The sequence below is a fragment of the Erithacus rubecula genome (assembly GCF_903797595.1).
Source record: "Erithacus rubecula genome assembly, chromosome: 13".
In the NCBI taxonomy this organism is placed as follows: domain Eukaryota; kingdom Metazoa; phylum Chordata; class Aves; order Passeriformes; family Muscicapidae; genus Erithacus; species Erithacus rubecula.
The window spans coordinates 1,323,364-1,343,055 of NC_136665.1; the positions used below are offsets into that span (position 1 = coordinate 1,323,364).

The 19,692-nt window shown below is 43.7% G+C and overlaps 2 protein-coding genes across 2 annotated transcripts in view; one reads left to right on the forward strand and one right to left on the reverse strand.

The window, feature by feature from the left end:
* The window catches only part of LOC306807311 (uncharacterized protein), a 1,031,843-nt gene that overhangs the window by 531,215 nt on the left and 480,936 nt on the right, over window positions 1–19,692 (reverse strand). The gene's annotated exons all lie outside the window — the stretch shown is intronic.
* NUP210 (nucleoporin 210) overlaps window positions 11,305–19,692 on the forward strand; it is a 46,253-nt gene continuing 37,865 nt past the window's right edge. Inside the window, exons 1-5 of the mRNA XM_079317371.1 lie at window positions 11,305–11,339; window positions 11,375–11,532; window positions 16,940–17,076; window positions 17,769–17,900; window positions 18,722–18,818. Of these exons, the coding sequence (XP_079173497.1) occupies window positions 11,381–11,532; window positions 16,940–17,076; window positions 17,769–17,900; window positions 18,722–18,818 (518 nt within the window). The 5' untranslated portion in view covers window positions 11,305–11,339; window positions 11,375–11,380. The remainder of the gene's footprint in view (window positions 11,340–11,374; window positions 11,533–16,939; window positions 17,077–17,768; window positions 17,901–18,721; window positions 18,819–19,692) is intronic.

The window sequence follows — 19,692 nt, forward strand, 5'->3', positions numbered from 1 at the left end:
TGGTAACCACTCAAATGCTGAACAATACACTGACACCGGACAGGACAGTCGACAGAGCATGGTGCAGCAGAGGGAAGAAACAGAAACGGCCAAACATTGTCACCCATTGCCTCAGTACCAGAGGATATTTTCACAAAGCCATCTAATATAACAACAATCTGGGAGAACTATACATTTTTCTCTATACTATTTATTAACCCGCCTTTCCCCAGTTCTTTCTCCAGGTTCTATCCCCACCCCTCCTCTCCCGTGCATTCCTTTCAGTTTAATTAAAAAACGGGGTTGTGAAGGAGGGTGTTAGAAAGGAAGAAATTGGTCAAGTTCTTCTGTTCATTTGTTCTTTGTCTGTTTAACTTTCATCATTTTCAAAGTTTGCAGTCCTGCTGCCCCAGAACAATACCACGTGCCTCTGTTAGGACGCTCTGGATGATTCTGGCCCCTATGACCATTGCATGGATCATCGCACAACCTAGGCAGAATGTTTGGGCGACCCTTGCAAAGTCATTTCAGCAGGACAATTTGTGCATGTCCATGGGAAGTGTGGAGGATCCTCTGTCCCCTGACAGCGAAAGACTATGCTTTCACAGGTAAGGAACCCAACCCAGGGGATGCCTGGGATGAGTGGACAAAGATCCTGCCGTGTGCACCAGAGGAACCCCAGGAACTGGATCTATAGGGGTCCTCCTGGGCCATCTTTTGCATTCAGTTCTATTACAGTCGACCACATCAGTCTTTCCTGAAATTGGAATATATTCGGTCTCTTCAGAAAAACAAAGTGAGCCCAATTCAAAAAATCTGTTCTACTGGTTGGTGTAATTACACCAGTGGTACAATATCTTTGTCCACATTTAATCCTAGGGTACTCCCTGGGGGAGTGTTTCTCATTTGTGGGGATAGAGCATGGGCTGGGTTCCCTTCCTGTCTCCAGGGAGGTCCCTGCACCCTTGGCCGGCTTGCTGCCCTCACCCCAAACATTACTGTAGTCCAGGATTGGAAACATAAGAACCAACTGGCATGCCAAAAGTGAGATTATACAGAATTTGATTAAAATTGTGATTCTAAAATTTATGATTGGAGTAAGTCCAAGAGGGTCACAGTTTCTGTATTTTTACCATGGTCAGCTGCAGCTAAGGCCCTCAGTGAGATTTCTCACCTGGGGTGTTGGCTAACAAGCAGGCCAGTGCAGCATCTACTGCTTTAAGAGACTTGCTTAAAGATGAGGAAACCATCAGGCAAGCAACTTTTCAAAACAGAGCTGCTATCTCTTGTTGGATGCTGCTGGGAACCAGAGAAAAAGCAGCCTTGAGGCCTTGCCTTTCTCAGGCTTTTACAAGGTCAAGGAATTATAAAAATGATTCAACACATGCAGGATGTGTGAGAGACACAATGTTTTGCAAAAGTATGTTTCCAAAGAGGTGTTGCCTTCTTTGACCAATGACTCTTTTCTATTTTGTTTTGTACATACTACGCTATGAAGTGTAGTGTTTCTTTAAATAAAGCTCTCTCTTACTCTCTTGCTTCTCCATTACACATTGCATTATCCTTTTCGCTGCTCTTACAGCCTTAAAATGCAACAGGCTATCAACTTCCTCCTACTGGGTCCTGGACATGGATGTGAAGACTTTGAAGGACTTTGCTGTTTTAACCTGTCATCCCACAGCCAGTCAATTCAATCAAACATTAAAAGAATTCAAAATCAAGTTAAAGAACTCCAGACAGAAAAGACCTCTGACTGGCTGGACAATATATTTGGACACTGAGGCATTCCCAGGTGGGCATCCTCCATTATAAAAGGGGTGTTCGGGGTTTTAATTATTATTATAATAGTTTTAAGTATGTTTTCACGTTTTATTAAGTTTATTAAATCAAGTGTGAAGGAGGCCTTTTTAGTAAGTGAAGAAGAGGGAGATGTTGCATCCCAGGAGTTGGTGAAGGATGCTATGGTCCAGAGGCCCTGGGAAGAAGCACCCCTCTAAAGCTTATAGCGATGTTCCCCACAGTTCTCCACATTTCCATGCTAATGATCCAGTTCCATCATCCCTATTCTCCTCCCCAGTTCTAGAATGCTCCCTGCTCCTAACTTCCCTACTGGCCCAGGTTCCTAGCTGCTCCTCCCCTCAATCACAGCTGGTTGTTCCCCTCAGTCCCACCTCTGCTCCGCCCTTGCTCCCTCAGCCCATTGTCCCTCAGTTCTGTCACTCCACCCTCTGCTATCCAGTTTAGGTACCTGGACCCTCCATTGTTCTTGGTTCTTTGTCCCTGATTCCCTTCTGTGCGTGGTCAATAAAGCCCCACAGGAATACCACACAAAGAACCCCTCCTGTCATCATTAATTTATTAAACTTCACTGTTTAAAATGCAAGCTGAGGCAGGCTGATGTGAACTGCAGGCCATGCATCTACTTCAGATACACTCATCTTTACAAATCTTGATGAATTTACAGCAAAAGATGCAATTTAACTGTGAACATTTGGAGGCCATGCAGTGTCCAAGGACATGCATAGGTATGCTAAGGAGCAGACCACCTGCAATTGGAAAGATGAATTTTAAAAGAATTTAGAAAGTTAATAAAATTTTTAGATCCTTACAGCTGGTCTTTGCACTGAAGGAATATCTTATGCCCTACCAAATTGATTTTTTAATGAAAAGATGTCCTTTATAAGAAGATCTAGGATTAAAAAAAGAGCATAGTTAAGGGACTGAGCTACTGCTTCCCATTTGAATTCTGAAGCATGTATGGTTTCTTGCAAATATTATTCTTGCATACAGTCCTGCAGTATATTTCATCTCTTTTGCTCACTGCATATAGAAAATCAGGCATAAACTGGAAGGAAAAACCCTTTATGGAGTTTTCAGTGTAATTTTTTAGTGGAATAGAATTACAGTCCCTAAAGCCAAGCAGGTGCAACATGAGATCTGAAAGAGAACTCCAGAAAGGTCAAACAGAATGTATTCTGAGCTCACAACAAACTATTACATCTTATTGAAAAGCTCTAGAATGGATAGGGTAGGGTGAATTTTTTTCTTGTTTGTTTGGTTTTTAATTTGGTGTTTAAATTTTAAAAAACAGGGCTATTCATCATTATACAGAAAAATCTCATTTGTCTTCTGCTTTTCACCAAGTGTTTCCAGTTTAGAGAGCGTCACTTCATTGTAATTAAACCAAATGTTAGTGAATAATTCAGTACCTTTTTTCTTTGCCCCATCCTATTCATCAGTCAGAGCCAAAAGGCTGAAATTTTCCAATAATAACTAATGTTTAGTCAATTTTTAGCAATAATTAAAGACTCAAAGTTGCTATTGCAGCTAGTTAGGAACAAAGAAGATTCTGTTTGCGAAATAAGAACTTATAAGAAAAAAAATTAATTTCTCATCAACTTAAATATTTCTAAAAATGTAAGCTTTCATGCAGTGTACTCCTGGGAATCTCTTTGTAATTTCCTTTCATAAACACAGGGCTTAAATTGGCATTCTTGTAATTAATTTACACTATTACATAAAAATATGGGGAGAATAATTCACAGAGAGAAACTGTATAGTGCAGAGTTGCTTTGAAGATTTTTTACTCTTTCTATGAATTATATCAGATATGTAGTTACATAAGTCAGAATGGCACTTTGGGGTCTCTTATATCTGAGGTGCTTAAAAGATCTACAAATTTTAAGTACAACTCAGTGATTATAAAATTTGCCAGTATTGTGCTGTATGGAGAATCTTCTATTTCTTTTCTTGTGTTTCACACAACTCTTCACAAACCTCTAACATGAGCAAAAAAATTAACATTCTAAACTAAAAGTGTACTAAAATGAGAAAAAAAAATTTACAAATTGCATAAAAATCTGTTGACAAACACTGTTATGCAATTTTGAGTCTGGGTTGCTACCAGAACTGTAAAGAACTGTTTGGCACTTCCACTGAGGAAAAGTTCAAATTGAAGTTTACTGCTGGAACAGAGTTTGTCTGGCAAAAGTCCTCAGTCATCAGGATTCCAGTGCTTCCAGTGTGAGTGAGCCTGGCTCCCAGCGCAGCATGGGAGGTGCTCATGAGCTTCTGAGGGGATCCTCCTGTCTCTTCATGGCCCTGGTAGAGCTATGCAGGGAACTGATCTGAGAGGGAGAACTCACAAGGACCCACAATCAACGAGAAAGGAGAACACATTCATTCCCAGGATCCCAAGAGGAAACATTCCTAAATAACATAAAACCTGCTGTGGCCCAGCTGTTGGCTGGTGAGGAGAAATAAAATGGCAGATGGATGTCAGTGTGCTCAGGGAGATCACACAGGAATAGAAGCAGCTGGTGACACCTTGTGGGGAGCAGCTCTTGTGGGTGAGAGCAGTCACCCCAATATTCACTGCAAACACTGATCTCCGGAATGCAGAGCAGAGGGAGGCAAACGACCTTCACAGGCTCCACACAGGCCAGCATGAGTTCTGACAATGGGCTTCCAGCTTCCTGCCTCAGCAACAAAATACACCTAACAATGAATTTAGGAATTGTTAAGAGACGTGGCCCTCTCCTATGACTTATTTCAGGTGAGTGGGAATGACCTCAGCTTATTGTAAAGTTCAAAGGAAAACAGGAACAAATGTTTTCCTACTGTATTTTGGGTCTTTTCTAGACCATTTTTTTTTTGTATTCCACCACCTTATTTAGCTTTTGAGTGCTGCTGGGCATTGAGAAGAGTCTGTAATTGTGCTGGGTCTTCTTTTTCCCTTAGCAGTTAGTGAGAAGTTCGAACAGGGCCCTGGGTACAGGCAGTTCAGATTTGCCAATCTCCTGTGCTCTCCCCTGCATTTGTCAATGTCTGAGTTTCACCAGCCATTATGCTGCCAATTTGCCTAGTTCTGTTCCCATGAAGTTCATCACAGTCTTCTCTTAGGAAGATAAATAATTTTGTCATCTGCAAATCCTGCTGACCTCATTTTTCTGTTCTACACCTCATTTCTGCCTTTCTGGATAATGAATGAGTGTATTAAATGCTAACTACAGTCCAGATCCTTGGGACATACTAATATTAACCTCCTACTGAATTGAAAACCGACAGCCTAATGAATCTCTAAACTCTTTGCATAAGAACAACAGTATTGACAAAGGAAAACCAGGATGACTTGTGATACACTCCTTAGCTGAGGAAAAAAAACAAACCAAAACCCCTCCCAAAACTCTGCAAGTGCAAGTACCTGCAATTTTCACTGAATTTAATTGTGGGTCTTGGGGAAAAAACAAGCTACATGAGGGAAAAAACAAATCTAATTTAAAAACTGGGGAAAACCACCTCAGTATTCCTGTTGCCTTTGCTGTTTATGGAATCACTGAACTATAAAACAGTACCTTAAGCATTTCCCCTCATCAAATTGCTAAAAGTGCCTTGGCTAGAATATCCTTGGAACATCAAAGCTTGTTTAGGTATTTGATCCAGAGGGAACAAGATAAGCATTTAGAGCTAATCAAGCCTGAAGTCAAAGATGAGCAAGATGAACCAAACTGATGACTACTGTAGTTGTAATCATGCTGGCAGGACATACTGCCTTGTCAAAGTCTTTTAAATTTTTCTGGATATCAGAAAAATTCCCGCATTTCTCTGACATTTTGGGATAGTATCTATAGTGGACATTTCTGAAAGCAAAAAAATGCATTTGGAACAGACATCACCAAGCCACATAAAAAGGGCAGCTTCTTAGTGTTCTGCCACTGTTATAAAAACTAATATATTAACACTTAGATGTGTTATAAACTCCAGAAGAAAGTCTAGAGTTATTCCTGCAACTACAATGCTTCAGCATCTAAACTGTGTAATTTATACAGCAGCTTTAAAAACTCTAATTAGTGTCTTCCAAGTACAAATCATCTTGTTTGAATTTTGTCCCAATGAAGAGGTAGAAGAATACAAAAAATGCTAATGAATATTCACATGCTCTTAAAGTGAATCTTCTTCATGCATGAACATTTTGAGAGACCAAATTTTCTTAGCACAGACCTTCACAGAAAGTGTGCAGGTGTAATCATGCATTTAATTAAAAATTCATTAAACTAAACCTGTTAATAAACTAATAGGCCTATCCAGAGGAAACCACAAAGTTCTTCTTTGATAAGTCTGCCATGTTTTCCTAAAGTTTTCAGTAAGTTCTATTAAAGGAGATTCCTTTACTCAGGTTAGAAGAGTTTACAAAATGCTTGACCTTTAAAATCACCGTCCTGTGCCTCATTGCAATGAATCTGTCTCAGGGACATTGTATTTAACCTTTTTATTTGTTACAAATCTTCAGTTGCAAATTCACATCGAAGACAACTTTTTTGCTCTGTCAATTATTTTTTTCAGTGTTGAATATTCCATTCCCCATAGTAACTTGATTGGTAGGTGGCTTACCTGGAAAAGTGACCCTGAAGGGTTTTTAGGAGACAAAATCAGGGGACCTGAGTGCAGTGTGTACATGATCTGTTACATTCTGTGCTGTATTGCAGCACCTCCTTCTTTTTCACATTCTACTGCAAGAAATTATGTCTTCTTTGAAGGACTCACTGTGCACGTAACAGAATTTAGGTTACTTCAAGGTTGGCAGGATGAGTTGAATTTTTAGCACTTTTGTATATATTAGAATGAAAAAATAATTATTTTAAATGAATAAGTACAATTTTTCAATTGGAATGCATACTTTCTAGTGTCTCTGCATCTAGAGAAGTCTGAGATCTTTGTCATTTAGGTGCAGAACCCTCTAGATCACTGCCAGTGCTGAGATAAATGAGATCAGAAGACTTCTACGTTAAGAGAATTGGAAAAATAGAAAAGATGATGGGATTTTATAGGTCATCCCATATTGTTGTTTAATGCATAAAAAACAGCAAACCAATTCAGAAGAGTGTTAATGTTTAAAACAGACTCAGAATTATTGTACTTGACTGCCTACTTAAGATTTGTGAGGTGTACAGAGCATAATTTGCAACCAAGTAACCTTGAAAAGACCAAATTCACTTTTGTTAGTACTATTAACTAAGTCATTACACATATTCACATGCCTGCTCGTAAGTTGTATTCATTATTTTCAGGATTTAAGACTTCTGCGTTCTGCTAAATTTCCCTGATGTATTTAAAGCAGAAACAAAGGTTGGGATTTTTGTTTGTTACTTGTCTCATCTTGTGAATTCTCCTCACTCCTGCATTTATTGAGTTGTTGGGTGAATAGCTCATTAATGTGATTTCTATCTGTGTACAAAGGCACAGGGCAGAAGCACTGTTATGTAACAGCTTGAAAAGATACCTATAAATAACTTCCTTTAATAACCATAAATTTACATTAGAAAGGTAGATAAACTCTGAAGCAAAAACCGTTTATTTTTATCTGATGCTGCTGTTTTTTAATCTCAATGTTATCAGACGCATCCTGCATAAATTAGTGAGGTCTTGGGGTTTCATACCATCTGGGAAAGTGTTGCATATCTAATGGATTTATCCAATAGGAACAGGGATCTAAAGAGCTGCATTTCTCTGTGGGGGCTCAGTTGTACCTGGTTCACATCGGAAACTTGGCTCTTATTTTACCCATTTCTAAACACAAATGCTCTTGTCTCAGTAACCTGAAGGAACTCAACCTCAATCAATTTTAAATATTCTTTCCTTGACACCAGTAATTGCCTGCCTTAATTTTGGACATTTTCTGCATTTATGCCTTCCTTTGGCCTAACACCTTGAAAGGAAAATCCTGGCAGCATAAGCAAATGTTCAGTTTTATAGTTGCTGTCAGTCCATCATTACCCCTAGAAAGCAATAGTAAGGCTCAGAGGGTGTTCTCATAAAACCTTCCATAGGTGTATGAAGATGCAAAAGTCTGACTGTAAAAAGTAAATTGAACGTGATTACTGGTGGGGAAAAGTGATAAAGAAATGAAAGTGATAAAGAAATAACTGGAAAAGGGCTGTTTCTGTACTCTGTAGGTCTCCGATAGTCATTGGGAGGTAATGCAGTGTGCTGCCTTCTCCTCCCAGCTCAGTTTCTGTAGGCAGCAGGAGCAGCAGAACCTCTCCCCGTGCTCCTGGTGGCAGGATCCGTGCCAGCAGCCTGGCATAGCGAGAGGGGTCCCTGCCCATGGCAGGGGGGCGATGGGATGGGCTGAAGGTCCCTCCCAACCCAAACCATTCCAGGATTCTCCGACTCTTCTGCCGGCGCTAAGGGACACCGGCTTAAGTGCAACAACCTCTGTCGTTGCGTTTTTTAGGTACGTTTTAATACATTGGATACTTTACCTACTTCTTTGAGTCAAGTTCCTTTGGTGAAGATACTTTGCTAGGCTCTGCAGCTGTGGGGATGGAGCCAGGAAGCAAATTAGGCAGAAAAAAGCCCAGCAGTCAAAACCATTGAGTGGGGAGTACAGTACAAACAGTTTTTCTCAGTGCAATATAAAATAGCAACAATACAGAGTCATAACAGTGCAATACAACAATTGAGCGGCTCAGTCGGGAAATACATGTTTTACATACATCTATATTGTATATTCATACATTACATGCATAGTTTGAGCTCAGTGATAGGTAAGACAGACAATGGGAGCAGCAGCCTGACAGGGAGGAAGGAAGCTGACCATCTTTCCCAGTGATCTTTACAGGATACTGTTTTGCTCTGAAGCATAAACACAGACGGCATCAGTCAAAAAAAGAGGCCCATCGTTGCTATTCTGCTCTAAAATTACTATTCCCAGACCACCTTATTTGTCAAGTCTATTGACCTGCCCTTTTCATCTCCTCCTCAGCATGGTCTAGGCAACTCCCCATTCTCTTCCCAACCAGAGCTGCATCCCTACAGGAACAGGCATTTCATAAAATATATTACTAGTGCTTGTCAGTCATTCTTCAGCCTTTAAATCAAATATTATTTTATTTGAGAGGTTCGGGAGTGCTATGGTGGAGAATGTTTTTCATCATTGTACTGGGTGAGCCCTGATTCTTTCAGCTTAATGAAACGGTTCTTACAAGTAAATTGTAGATAATGTATTCAGCTGCTGAAGCTTCACAGAGCTGGCCCTACACTGTTAATACACAAGTACAGAGATACCTGCAGGGGTTAGGATTGGAGCTGGTTTGAGTCAGCTTCACCCAGTTCACTTTAAAAATTACCCTCTACACCTCCTTGCCTTAGCATTTTGCTGAAGTTTCACTTTCTAAGTTGCATTTATTCAGAGTTGTTTTTGTTGTTTGGTTTTGGGTTCTTGGGGGGGGGGGGGTCTTTTGTTTCAAAGATGAGTGTTTAAAATATTTTAAATTACTCAGACATTTAAAAATATGAAATGCCTGAAAATGAAGCAAGTTGTTTCTTTTCCAGGTCGCCCTTCATTGCTGTGCCATTCAAATATTTCCTTTTCTTGAATAAGGATTTAAAAGTATTTCACTGCCAATAGATCACCTCATAAGATATTGATAGACTTTTTTCTAGCTTTATGAAAAATATATTTCCCCCAGAAATTGATAGATTTTAAAGATTTGATCCAAGTACGTGTCTCTTTGGTTTCTTGGCAGTGTTTTCAGGTCTTCAGACCGAGTGAGTTTGTAAAATCTTTCAGTAATTTTCCCCCTTTTATTTTCATATTCCAGTAGAAACCTTATCAGCACCTGGGGTTTTGTTACTTATTGCATGTATTTTGATTGCCTCTAAAATCTCTTGAAATTCTTCCACAAAAGGCTCAGCTTCTTAGGGAACAACCATTTATTGTTTGCCTATCTCCCTCCTTAAGCAGCTCATTAAAGCACTCCCTCTATCGCTCTGTAATCGCGTTCTTTGTGACCAAGACATTTCCATTTGTGTTCTTATCAGACTCACTGGGGTGTACACTGATGTGTCTGCAAAATTCCCTCAGAAACCTGGTGTGTGTATCCTGTTCCAATTCCCCAGCACACCAGGTAACCCTGAGAGGTGTTTGTGTGTCCTGGGAGGAGGGATGTGCAGACTCCCTCCTATGGCTGTCAAAGCAGCACGGACAGGGAAAGCAGAGCAATGCTGCTCTAAGTTCTGAGATTGAACACCCTGCTTTTAAAGCTAGAAAATACTGGGATACAGACATTTCCTCACCTCATTCACAACACAGGATGCAAGGTACTCACTATCTAGCTCTTATTTACTCAGTTGTAATTGTACTAAGTGTAAACACATTATACTGTTTAGTCATGGGTGATTTTATCACATTCCTCCCTAATATCCCACTCTTTACTGAACTTATCTTCCTAACATGCCTGCAAAGAAAGGTTCCAACTTAATTGAGAAAAAAAAGCAAAGAAAATAAACAAGCCTATTTAGGGGAGCAGTTTAAAGTGGAAGGGCTTGACTTGCCAACACCTTTAACACACCTTTCTAGGCCAAACTCTACTGACTTAAAATTGCAGCTGCAAAGTTCAGCTCTTCTCTAAATCAGACCACACAATTTCATGATGTGCAATCAGAAAATGAGTAATACGCACACAGAAACTGCAGGGAGAGGTGAACTGTCCAGCAGCACACATTCCTCTGGGATAGAAAGTGGAACAGCATTGCTGAAGTACTGATAAATAGAACACGAGCTAAATAAATAGTGCAAAAAGTGCTCCTAGATAAAGAAAACGCCCTGTATATGTTTACTGTCTTAGAATAAATGAGAACTGGTTAACTTTTGTAATACCACCTAAATTAGATCTGGGTAAACTCTTAGGTGTTGTTCCTGGACAGCAGCTGATCTTCTGGGCAGGATTTAACAATCTTTGCTCCAAGATATTTGTGTCCTTCCTGAAATCCATTCTTCTGATGCATGCATGTACCACGGACAGGCACATCCTCCGCACATGGAACGTCTCTCATACAAGGAAAGGCTGGCACAACAAATAGTCAACGTAAACATCAACAATTATGGTCAACTAAGTAGACACACATTAACACATGAATTAATTAAACGAATGGACTGTAGCTCAGGGTAGCTGTTAGCACCAGTGTACCCGGAGAACGTAAGGGAGCCAGGAATGGCACCGGGCTGGTTCCAGCACTGCCGCGGCAGCAGGAGCAGGGCAGCGAGCGTCGCCGTGTGCTGGGCTCGGGCCAAGGCACGCTTCGAATCCTCCTTCAGTTTTGGTACCTCACGAGATACACCGAGGTGCTGGAGCCTGTCCGGCAAGGGTCTGGAGCACGACTCCTGTGAGGTGCTGGGGTTACGGCCCGGAGGAAAGGAGGATTTCAAACAGCCCGCGCCTGTTGGCGCCGCGGGAGTTCCCCGAGGGAGGGCGGCGCGGCCCCGGGGGGCGGAGGGCGGGGGGAGGCCCTGCCCCGGGACCGCCCTGCCCTGCCCGGCCCGGCCCGGCCCGGCTCCCGCCGCCCTTTCGCGCCCCGCACGGGCCCGCCCGCGCGCAGCATGGCTCCGCCCGCGCGCAGCATGGCTCCCCCCTCGCCCGGGGCGCTGCCTCTCCTGCTCCTCCTGCACCTCGCCGCCTCCTCCAAGCTCAACACCCCCAAGGTGCTGCTCCCTTTCACCCGCGCCACCCGCGTCAACTTCACGCTAGAGGCCAGCGAGGGCTGCTACCGATGGTGAGTGCAGGTGCCGCCGCCCTTTGTCCCTATGTCCCCCCGCCGGCACCTGCGGCGGCGCCCGGCCCGCGGCGGGGCCTGACGGCAGCCGGGCCTTCTCTCACCGCTTTCACCTCGCTGCGGGGGGGTTGGGCGGCCGAGCAGTGCGGCAGCAGGCACAGAGATAATTCCTACGGCAAAGGGTGTTTATTTTGTGCAGCGGGTTAAACCCGCTGCGGAGGGGCAGTGTCTGCAGGCCGGGCCCTGAGCAGAAAGTCCCTGCTTGCGAAGGAAGCTTCCCGCCATGGCTCCGTGCCCGACATGTGCCTCACACCCCGTGTGCACCCAGCCGCACACCCCGCACCTGCTTCTCCTTGTACCCCACAGCCCCCGCTGCTTCTCTCTGCACGCCGCACACACACACAACCCCTGCTTCTCACGTACCGAGCCCGCTGTGCCCCCACACACCCTGTGTGCCCCCACACACCCTGTGTACCCACCGTGGTGACACCCCACACACTCTGTGTGCCCACCCTGGTGCCACCCCACACACGCTGTGTGCCCGCTGTGCGGGGACAGCGCCAGCACTCTGCTGCTGGGGGGAAATGCCCCCGCTCTTGCTGTGGTCAATGATGGAGGTCCTGACAGCTTGAAGCTCCGGGTATGGACACGAAGGAGTCGTAGCTAAGTCAGGAGCCTCTCACTGCTGCTCTAAGGTAACAGCACCCTTGGTGGTTCACCTGGGACAGTGAAGTCAAGTTTTAAAAGTGAAAGCTTTCCTGGTTTTCTCAGCCTCGAGCACGTGGGATTGGGATGTACTCCAGCAACTTCTGGCCCGGAGCTCCCTTCCTGCCTCACACGGGGAGGAATGGGCAGTGCTGGGCACTGGGGCTGAAGGCAAATCCCTCAGTATGTGCAAATTTGGAAAGCTCAGGGTAGTCTTTGTATTAAACAAATGTTGCCAACTCCTTGTCCTTTCTGCCCAGAATGGTAACTTAATCAGCAATGAGCAGGAGGTACCCACCTGAAAAAGAAGCAGCAGTCGAGGTATGTTTGGGATGATATTTCCATCTGTGCCAGATGGATGCGTGGAGCAGGTTTCAGTAGTTGTTGTTTTGTCTGGCAGTTACTGAAACACGTCTTAAAGGGCTGTATTTTCATTCTGTCGGTTTGTTTGCTTGGTTCTTATACATTTCTCATCTCTGGGCTGGGTATAAACCTTTGGTCTGTGACAATTTACATATTTGAGGGTGCTTATGCAGAAGAGCAGTAATTAATTTTATCCAGAAGTCAACTAAACGAAAGTTAGTAGAGCTGCTTGTGGTCATGTAATTTAATTTTTAATGAACCGCTTTAGTGAAAATCTCACAGCTGTGGGTTTTTTCTCTTTTCTTACTCTTAATTTTTGAAGGCTGCTGAGTCTTTAAAAGGATTTGATTTGTGAAGTAAAGTACATTGCATAGAACTAAAGCCCAAAACTCATCAAAGCAGTAGTAAAATGTGAAAGCACAGACTCTTTCCTGTTTGCCAGTGAGCTGTTAGTGATGCTGGGCTGGCTGCAGCCATTCCTGCACGTGCCAGGTGCTATCCAGCTGCCAGAAGCACGGAGATCTTTGCTAATCTCATTGAAGTCTACAGATAAAAAGATGTGAAACTGTTCTCCAGATAAATGCTAGATTTGATCCACGTTCGTATCTCTAATGGAGGTGATTTTTGTGCACTTCAGAGCATGTTCTATTGGTGCTGGTTGCCAGTATGCAATGACTCATATCCCTCATGCTTCAACATCCTTTTTCATCCTCTCCCTCTACCCTTCAGAGATAAATTTTGGTTGAGAATTAGGGCAACCACACCTCACTCACCTTCTGTGTGCCATCGTTTTCTGTGGCAGGATTGTAAATGGGCATTTATTCACTTCTGCTTTGCAAGGCCTGGCAGGATGTGGGTTGTAAAACCCAACGTGTGCTCAGCAAACCCTCTGAAGGAAGCAGGAGCTGTGTGTGTGACAGCACAGGAATTGCATATGGGGCTCTCCCTCTGCACTCCTGTCCCCAGAGCCTGGAACTGGGGGGGTTAGAAAGAAATGGATGTGGAGGAGCAGCACCACAGCCACTTTCTGACAGGTTTGTTGTGCTTCCTGTCAGAGAGGGGCTGCTGAAGTGAAAAAGTGAGGAAGTACCAAATGCAATGGCTTTTCCTCCCAGTTGAGAAATGGTGGGTGTGTTTGGATGCATGAAAGCAGGGATTTGAATGGAAATGGTCAGATTCAGGCCCCCTGTGTCTGGAGAGGGGACTGGGGTTTGTGATATGGGAGATGGTGGGGTTGGAGGTGGCCTGTGAAAGCTGTTCTGGTTGTACAACAGCATCTGATAGCAAATGGCACCTTTGAAGGCCTGCATTACTCATCTCAAACATTCAGAATTCAAAGACAAGTGTCCAATTTCCTGAAAGATCATTCTATAGCATGTTGTGATCTTATTTTTTCCCAGTTTCCATTTCAGCCTTCAGGTTTACCCCTGAAGGTAGGATATTTTCAAAGTGATTGTAGTGGTGTCTGAGAATTCCACTGATTCAGAGGGAAAAGGTCAAGTTCTATCACCATCCCAGCAGATTGGGAGCAGTGGTAAAGTTGTAAGCATGGCTCTAAAGTTTTTTCTGATTTTCAAGATGCTCATGCCTGCTGGAGTTTGGGTTGCCTTTATGTTAAAGTTATTTTTTGGGAAAAGCTTTGTTTTCAAAGCACATAGTGTTTCCATCTGTAAATATTGTACGTGGTACTATCTTCAGGCAGAAAACACAGTCTGTGCAGATATATTTAGCATTTATATTGCATCTCTATTTGTCTTTTAATTACCTTAATCCAGAAATTACACCTGAAAGAATGAAAGCATTCAGAAGCAGAATGTTCTCCTTGAAACCTGCCATACCATAATAATGTTTTTGAGGAGAGGAGGGGAATAGACACAAAAAACCCCATTTCCCTCCACAGTACACAGCATGTCTGGGTATTTGTGGCAGAAATTATCTGCAGTGTACAACTGTGCTTATATGTTTCATTATTTCATAGAGTGTAGAATTGAGATACATGGTGAGAGCTGGTGGAAATGAAGAGGAGTTTATTGCGACGTTAATGGAAGGTTTGTGTGTAAACTGAAGCCCTCACTGAGGAGGTTGTATGGAAATGATTTCCAAGGGAGAGGAGCTGGTGGCAGAGTGGTAAAGGGAGAGCCAAGTGGCAGAAGGCTGTTGGAGCTGTGGGATGTACAGGTACTTCCAGAAAGCCCAAACTTGCTCTAAAATCAGTAGTCTCATCCCTGGTAATCTGAGAGTTGTTCTGGATCACCTGTTTTACCATATGTCTAAAAAAACTTGTCTGACTCTCACTGAAAAATGTTTTGTGTAAGATACTGTTCCATATTATGAAGTGATATCTTAAAAAATGTTTGTTTTCCCCCCTCTGCTTCTCACCTGCTCTGCATTTCCCTCTTGTAAGGTGTGGCAGGGTGTTCTCACTCTTGCAGACTCACCTGGTTGTGCTTTCCCAGCAGGAAGTGCCACTTGGAAGTGCCAGCAGGAGCTCAAATCCACAAATGTGGATTTGTTGGTTGTGCCAGCAAGAGGATGCAAAACCTGTGTCAGGGGATTCAGGCATATGCGGCATTGCTGTTTATTTGGAGCTCCCATCCTGCTTCTTGCTGGGTTAGAGAATTTCCCCCACACATCCCAGCAGGCGTTTCTGTACATCCTCCAGAAAAAAAGTCCAAACCCGTGTGCAGCTTCCCCGTCTCTACCAGAGGGATCCAGTGTGCATTAGATTGCATTTACCCGATAGTGCAGCGTTTTCATCAGAGCTGCTCTCATCATGCAGAGAAGCAATTCCCGAGCAGCGTTGTCACCCATCAGTGCTTGCTTTCATTGTTCTGATCCTTCAAAGGGCCCTTGTGAGCGGGGCTGTGCGGGGCTGGGCTGTGTCCGTGGCCGGGAGGAGCAGCTGGGCTGGGCTGGGGTCCGGGGATGGGCGAGGGCTGTGTGCTGGAACATTGCACTGGCTCTGCGCTCAGCCCGCAGACGTGTCCTGCTGCGGACTTCACTTTCAGCTTGGTTTTCAGTGTGAGGTGTTACATTGTGGTTCGTGTCATTATGAAAACACACGATGGGCTCAATATAAACAAGAATATTGAATCCAAAGTAAAGCATGGACATGAGACATAAGAATGTTTAATGATTTCATTGTGTTTGTTTTAATCATGAATTGCATCCACTTTTATGTATAAGGAAAATGTGAGCTTGTTTGGCCATGAGCAGACTTGTCCCTGCTGTTACCTGCTTGTTAGGAGTGTAGCCTGAAACATGTTTGAGCCTTGTCCAGTCCTGGTGGGGGCTTCACTTCACTTCTTCACTCAAGCACTGCTGCTTGAGTGCTAGCCAACGTGTTTGGGCTTACTTGGACCTGTACCCCAGCACAGTGGGCATGTCACAGCCCACCAAGAAACTGCCTATAAAGGGGGCAGTGACTCGGGGTAGGACAGATGTGTTGGTGGAGTGCAGACATCCCACATCCCCAGCGCTGCTTGCCCATTCCTTATCAGCAAATTAATAAATTGCCTCAGTGATTGACCTACCTGATTTTGGTGAGTAATTTATAACATTAGTAGCTCTTGAACTTTTGTTGTTTTATCTTGGCGGTTTTGGCACACTGGAAGGGAGAGCTGGGCTCCACTCTGTAGCACCCTGGTCTGCTCCATGGGTTTGGGGGAAGGTTGGTTGATGCCATAGTGGAGAGAAACGCTGAGCTTGCCTGCCTCGGCTCTGGCCTGGGCTTTCTGCATCCTCAGCCCACCCTTGGCTTGGCTGGGGTCCTCGATGTTATAATCTCTCACCACAATCGGATAGGTCAGTCAACAAGGCAATTTATTAATTTGTTGAGAAGGAATGGGCAAGCTGCACTGGGATGTGCACTGCACCAACACGTTCATCCTAGCCCGGGTCGCTGCCCCTTTTATAGGCAGTCTCTGATGGGGCCATGTGGTGCCCACTGTGCTGGGGTACAAGTCTTAGCAAGCCCAAACATGTTGGCTAGCACTCCAGCAGCCGTGGCTACAAGCCTCCACCTGGTCTGGAGAAGGCTCGAACATGTTCTCTGTTGCACTCCTAGCAAGCAGGTAACAACAGGGACAAGCCTGCTCATGTTCAAACCAGCCCACGGATTTATGATTGTAGTGACAAAATAATAAAAATACATACAAACAAAAAAAAATCAACAATTTACAACAAAGCGATTTAAACGAATGCAATGAAATTAGATATTTCTTGTGTCTGTGCTTTACTTTGGATGTAGCGTTTTTGTTTCTATGGGTCGGTGTGTAACATCTCCCGGGAGGAGCTGTTGCCGGTCAGCCCCGCAGAGCTGACGCGCCGCTCCCCGCAGGTCCTCCACGCGGCCGGAGGTGGCGAGCATCGAGCCGCTGGGGCAGGCGGGCTGCCGCTGCTCGCGGAGGGCGCTGGTGCAGGCGCGCTCCTCGCAGCCCACGCGCCTCACCGCCATCATCTCCGCCGAGGACACACGTGAGTGACAGCCGCGCGCGGGTGGGCAGCTCAGGCTTCACGGGCTGGGCTTTGACCTGGCTTTGCCTCACATAACTGCTAATCGGTTAACAGTACACACCCAGGAAAAAGGTAATTCTTAAACCCCCCGTTCCCAAATTCACAATTAGAGGGGGTGGCTGAAATATAAATAGTATTTAATAAAAATGCCTAATGCAAATTCATATACTTCACATTTAAAAAAGCTGAAAGTTGCTTTTGTGTTTGTCATGCAATATACCAGGTTAGTTTTTATAAGTGACAGAGAGGCAAAACCAGATGGCCAATTAAATGCTGTGCAGTCACTAACTGAAGGAGTTGATGGGTGTTTATTGTCTGTGGGTAAAAGTCATTAATTTCTGTGGGACATGAGCACTGTAGTAACTGTGCATAAGCTCTCCCAGACAACACCTGTGTCTGTCAGTGTAGATGGAAATCAGAGTTTCTGCAGATCTGTTCTGCAATTCAGTGAGCAAGGGAACTGCTTTACTTGCTTTCTGAGCTGCCATTTGACCATGAGTTTCTTCATCGAGGTCATGAGCAAGTTTCATTTCCTTCAGTGTCAGTGTCTTGTGTCACTGGCTAAATTTGAGGTGCATCTTGACTTGCTCGTTGTTCTTGCTGAGCACATCCAGTGTTGTGATTTCTTGTGCTCCTTCTGATGTCTCTTCAAGTGACTGGGCAAGTGCTTCGCTGTGATGCCATAGTCGATTTAATTCATGACATTCAAGTTGTGTCCACAACGAGAGAGCTCTACCTTGAAGATTCACCACTGGAGCTCAAAATTCATGCTTTGGATTCAGAAGGTAAGAGATCTGCTTGTAGGAGATTAAATATATATTGAAAGTTCTATCTGATACATGCACTGGCTTTATTTGTCACACAGTTGTTGGTTTGAAGCCAAGTGGAGAATTTTAAGGAAATTCTCATTGTGAAGTTGTTTGTTTTTTATTCTTTTTCTCTTTTGAGCTGAGATAGCCTAAAGAATTTTGCAAAAGGACGTTTTTGTAACCAGTCAGACTATCCAACAGGAAGGTCAGAGTTGATGTCTGAGACTAACCACCTATTGCCCAATCCATTAATTACTGCACAAATACTCGCCTTTGCGAGTCACTCTTTAGGCTCAGAAGAGTCAGTGCATTTAGACTGAATGCATTATTATTTAAGAGGAGCAGAAGACTGCTTTCTGTAGTCTTTAGCATCAGAAAACGAGACAAGATCTGGTGAGAATTCCATGCTTTTGACGATCAAGTTTCATGCACATATAACACACAAAGCAAGGGATCTTTAGGACAACTACTGAAAGGAAATAATGTGTCAAGCAGCTAGAAAAATCTTGACTTAATTGTTTTGGGTACTTCCTGAGCCCATCCCACCTATGCTAGTAAACATGAATGCCAGGTGAAGTATGGTGATTTGTTAATAATGAAAAGTAAATGTGTTTTTATTCTGTGTGTAGTGCTGGTTTTGTGCCTTTGGCGTTTGTGCAAACTCAAGGGTGCTTCATGGTTCTTCTTGTAGGGATAAAATAGAGAGATTTCCCAGGGAAATAAGTGTTGGTTTATGTTCCAGGAAGACTCTATGCTTGTTCACTGTTTTTGTTTCAATCTGGTTGTCCTGTTTATAGGAAACACTTTCAGCACTTTGGCAGGGCTGGTGTTTGACTGGACAGTGGTGAAGGACCCAGAGGCTGATGGCTTCTCGGACTCCCACAGTGCTCTGCGGTAAGGTCATTTCCTTTGGTCTCAAAAGTCTGTTCAGTCTGATGTGTAAAAATACTGCCCCACATCTAGGCAGTTTACTGAACTGATGGCTAAAATTATAATGTTAAGGGTCAGTGTTTCCAGGTTGGAGGTTTTTTTAAGTCTCTACCTACTCGACAGCATGGGCACTTTGATGTCTGTTTAGTTTAACTGATAGTGTTAGTGAGCAGCTCTGGTAGCTCTGATGCAATAATTGGAAATAAACAGATGGGGTTGTTGATCTTGCTGAAACATCTCATCCAAGGGGAAGATTTATCAGTAAGATTCTTATCTCAGCATTTCAGCAGAGTTTTATTTTTAGCTTTGTAAGGAAAAAAGGTCTCCACTTCCATTTCAGAAAGGAGCTCTCTGAACCTGAAGAGTTTCAGGTGTCAGTGGGCATTCTGGTGTTGAAATAGGATGATTCCTTGTGGGGAAACCAGTTCTCCTACAGGGCAGAAAGGTTAACAGCCAACTTCCATCCTCAAACTGATACTCCAAATACACTTGCAAGGGGGGTGGGAGGAGCAAGCAAGACTTTGCTACTGGGCAAACACAAACTGATTTTTCAGACAGCATTAGCTGGGGAAAGACTTTTAAGCTCATAATACACCTGAAGCTGCAGTTTCAAGTGAGAGCCAGAATGAATGGCTTAGTGGGACTGGATATCCCAAGTCCTGGAACATATGCTGCTTTTTCTATGAGTATTTGCAGATGTCATTTTAACCAAAGTAATATTGATATATGCTCTACTGCTAGCATGACCCTGATAGCATAAAAATGTTCTACAAGTGGCACAACATTGCAAAACAAGTCACAAATTGTCATGAATGTGTTAATAGCCATAATAGTTCTC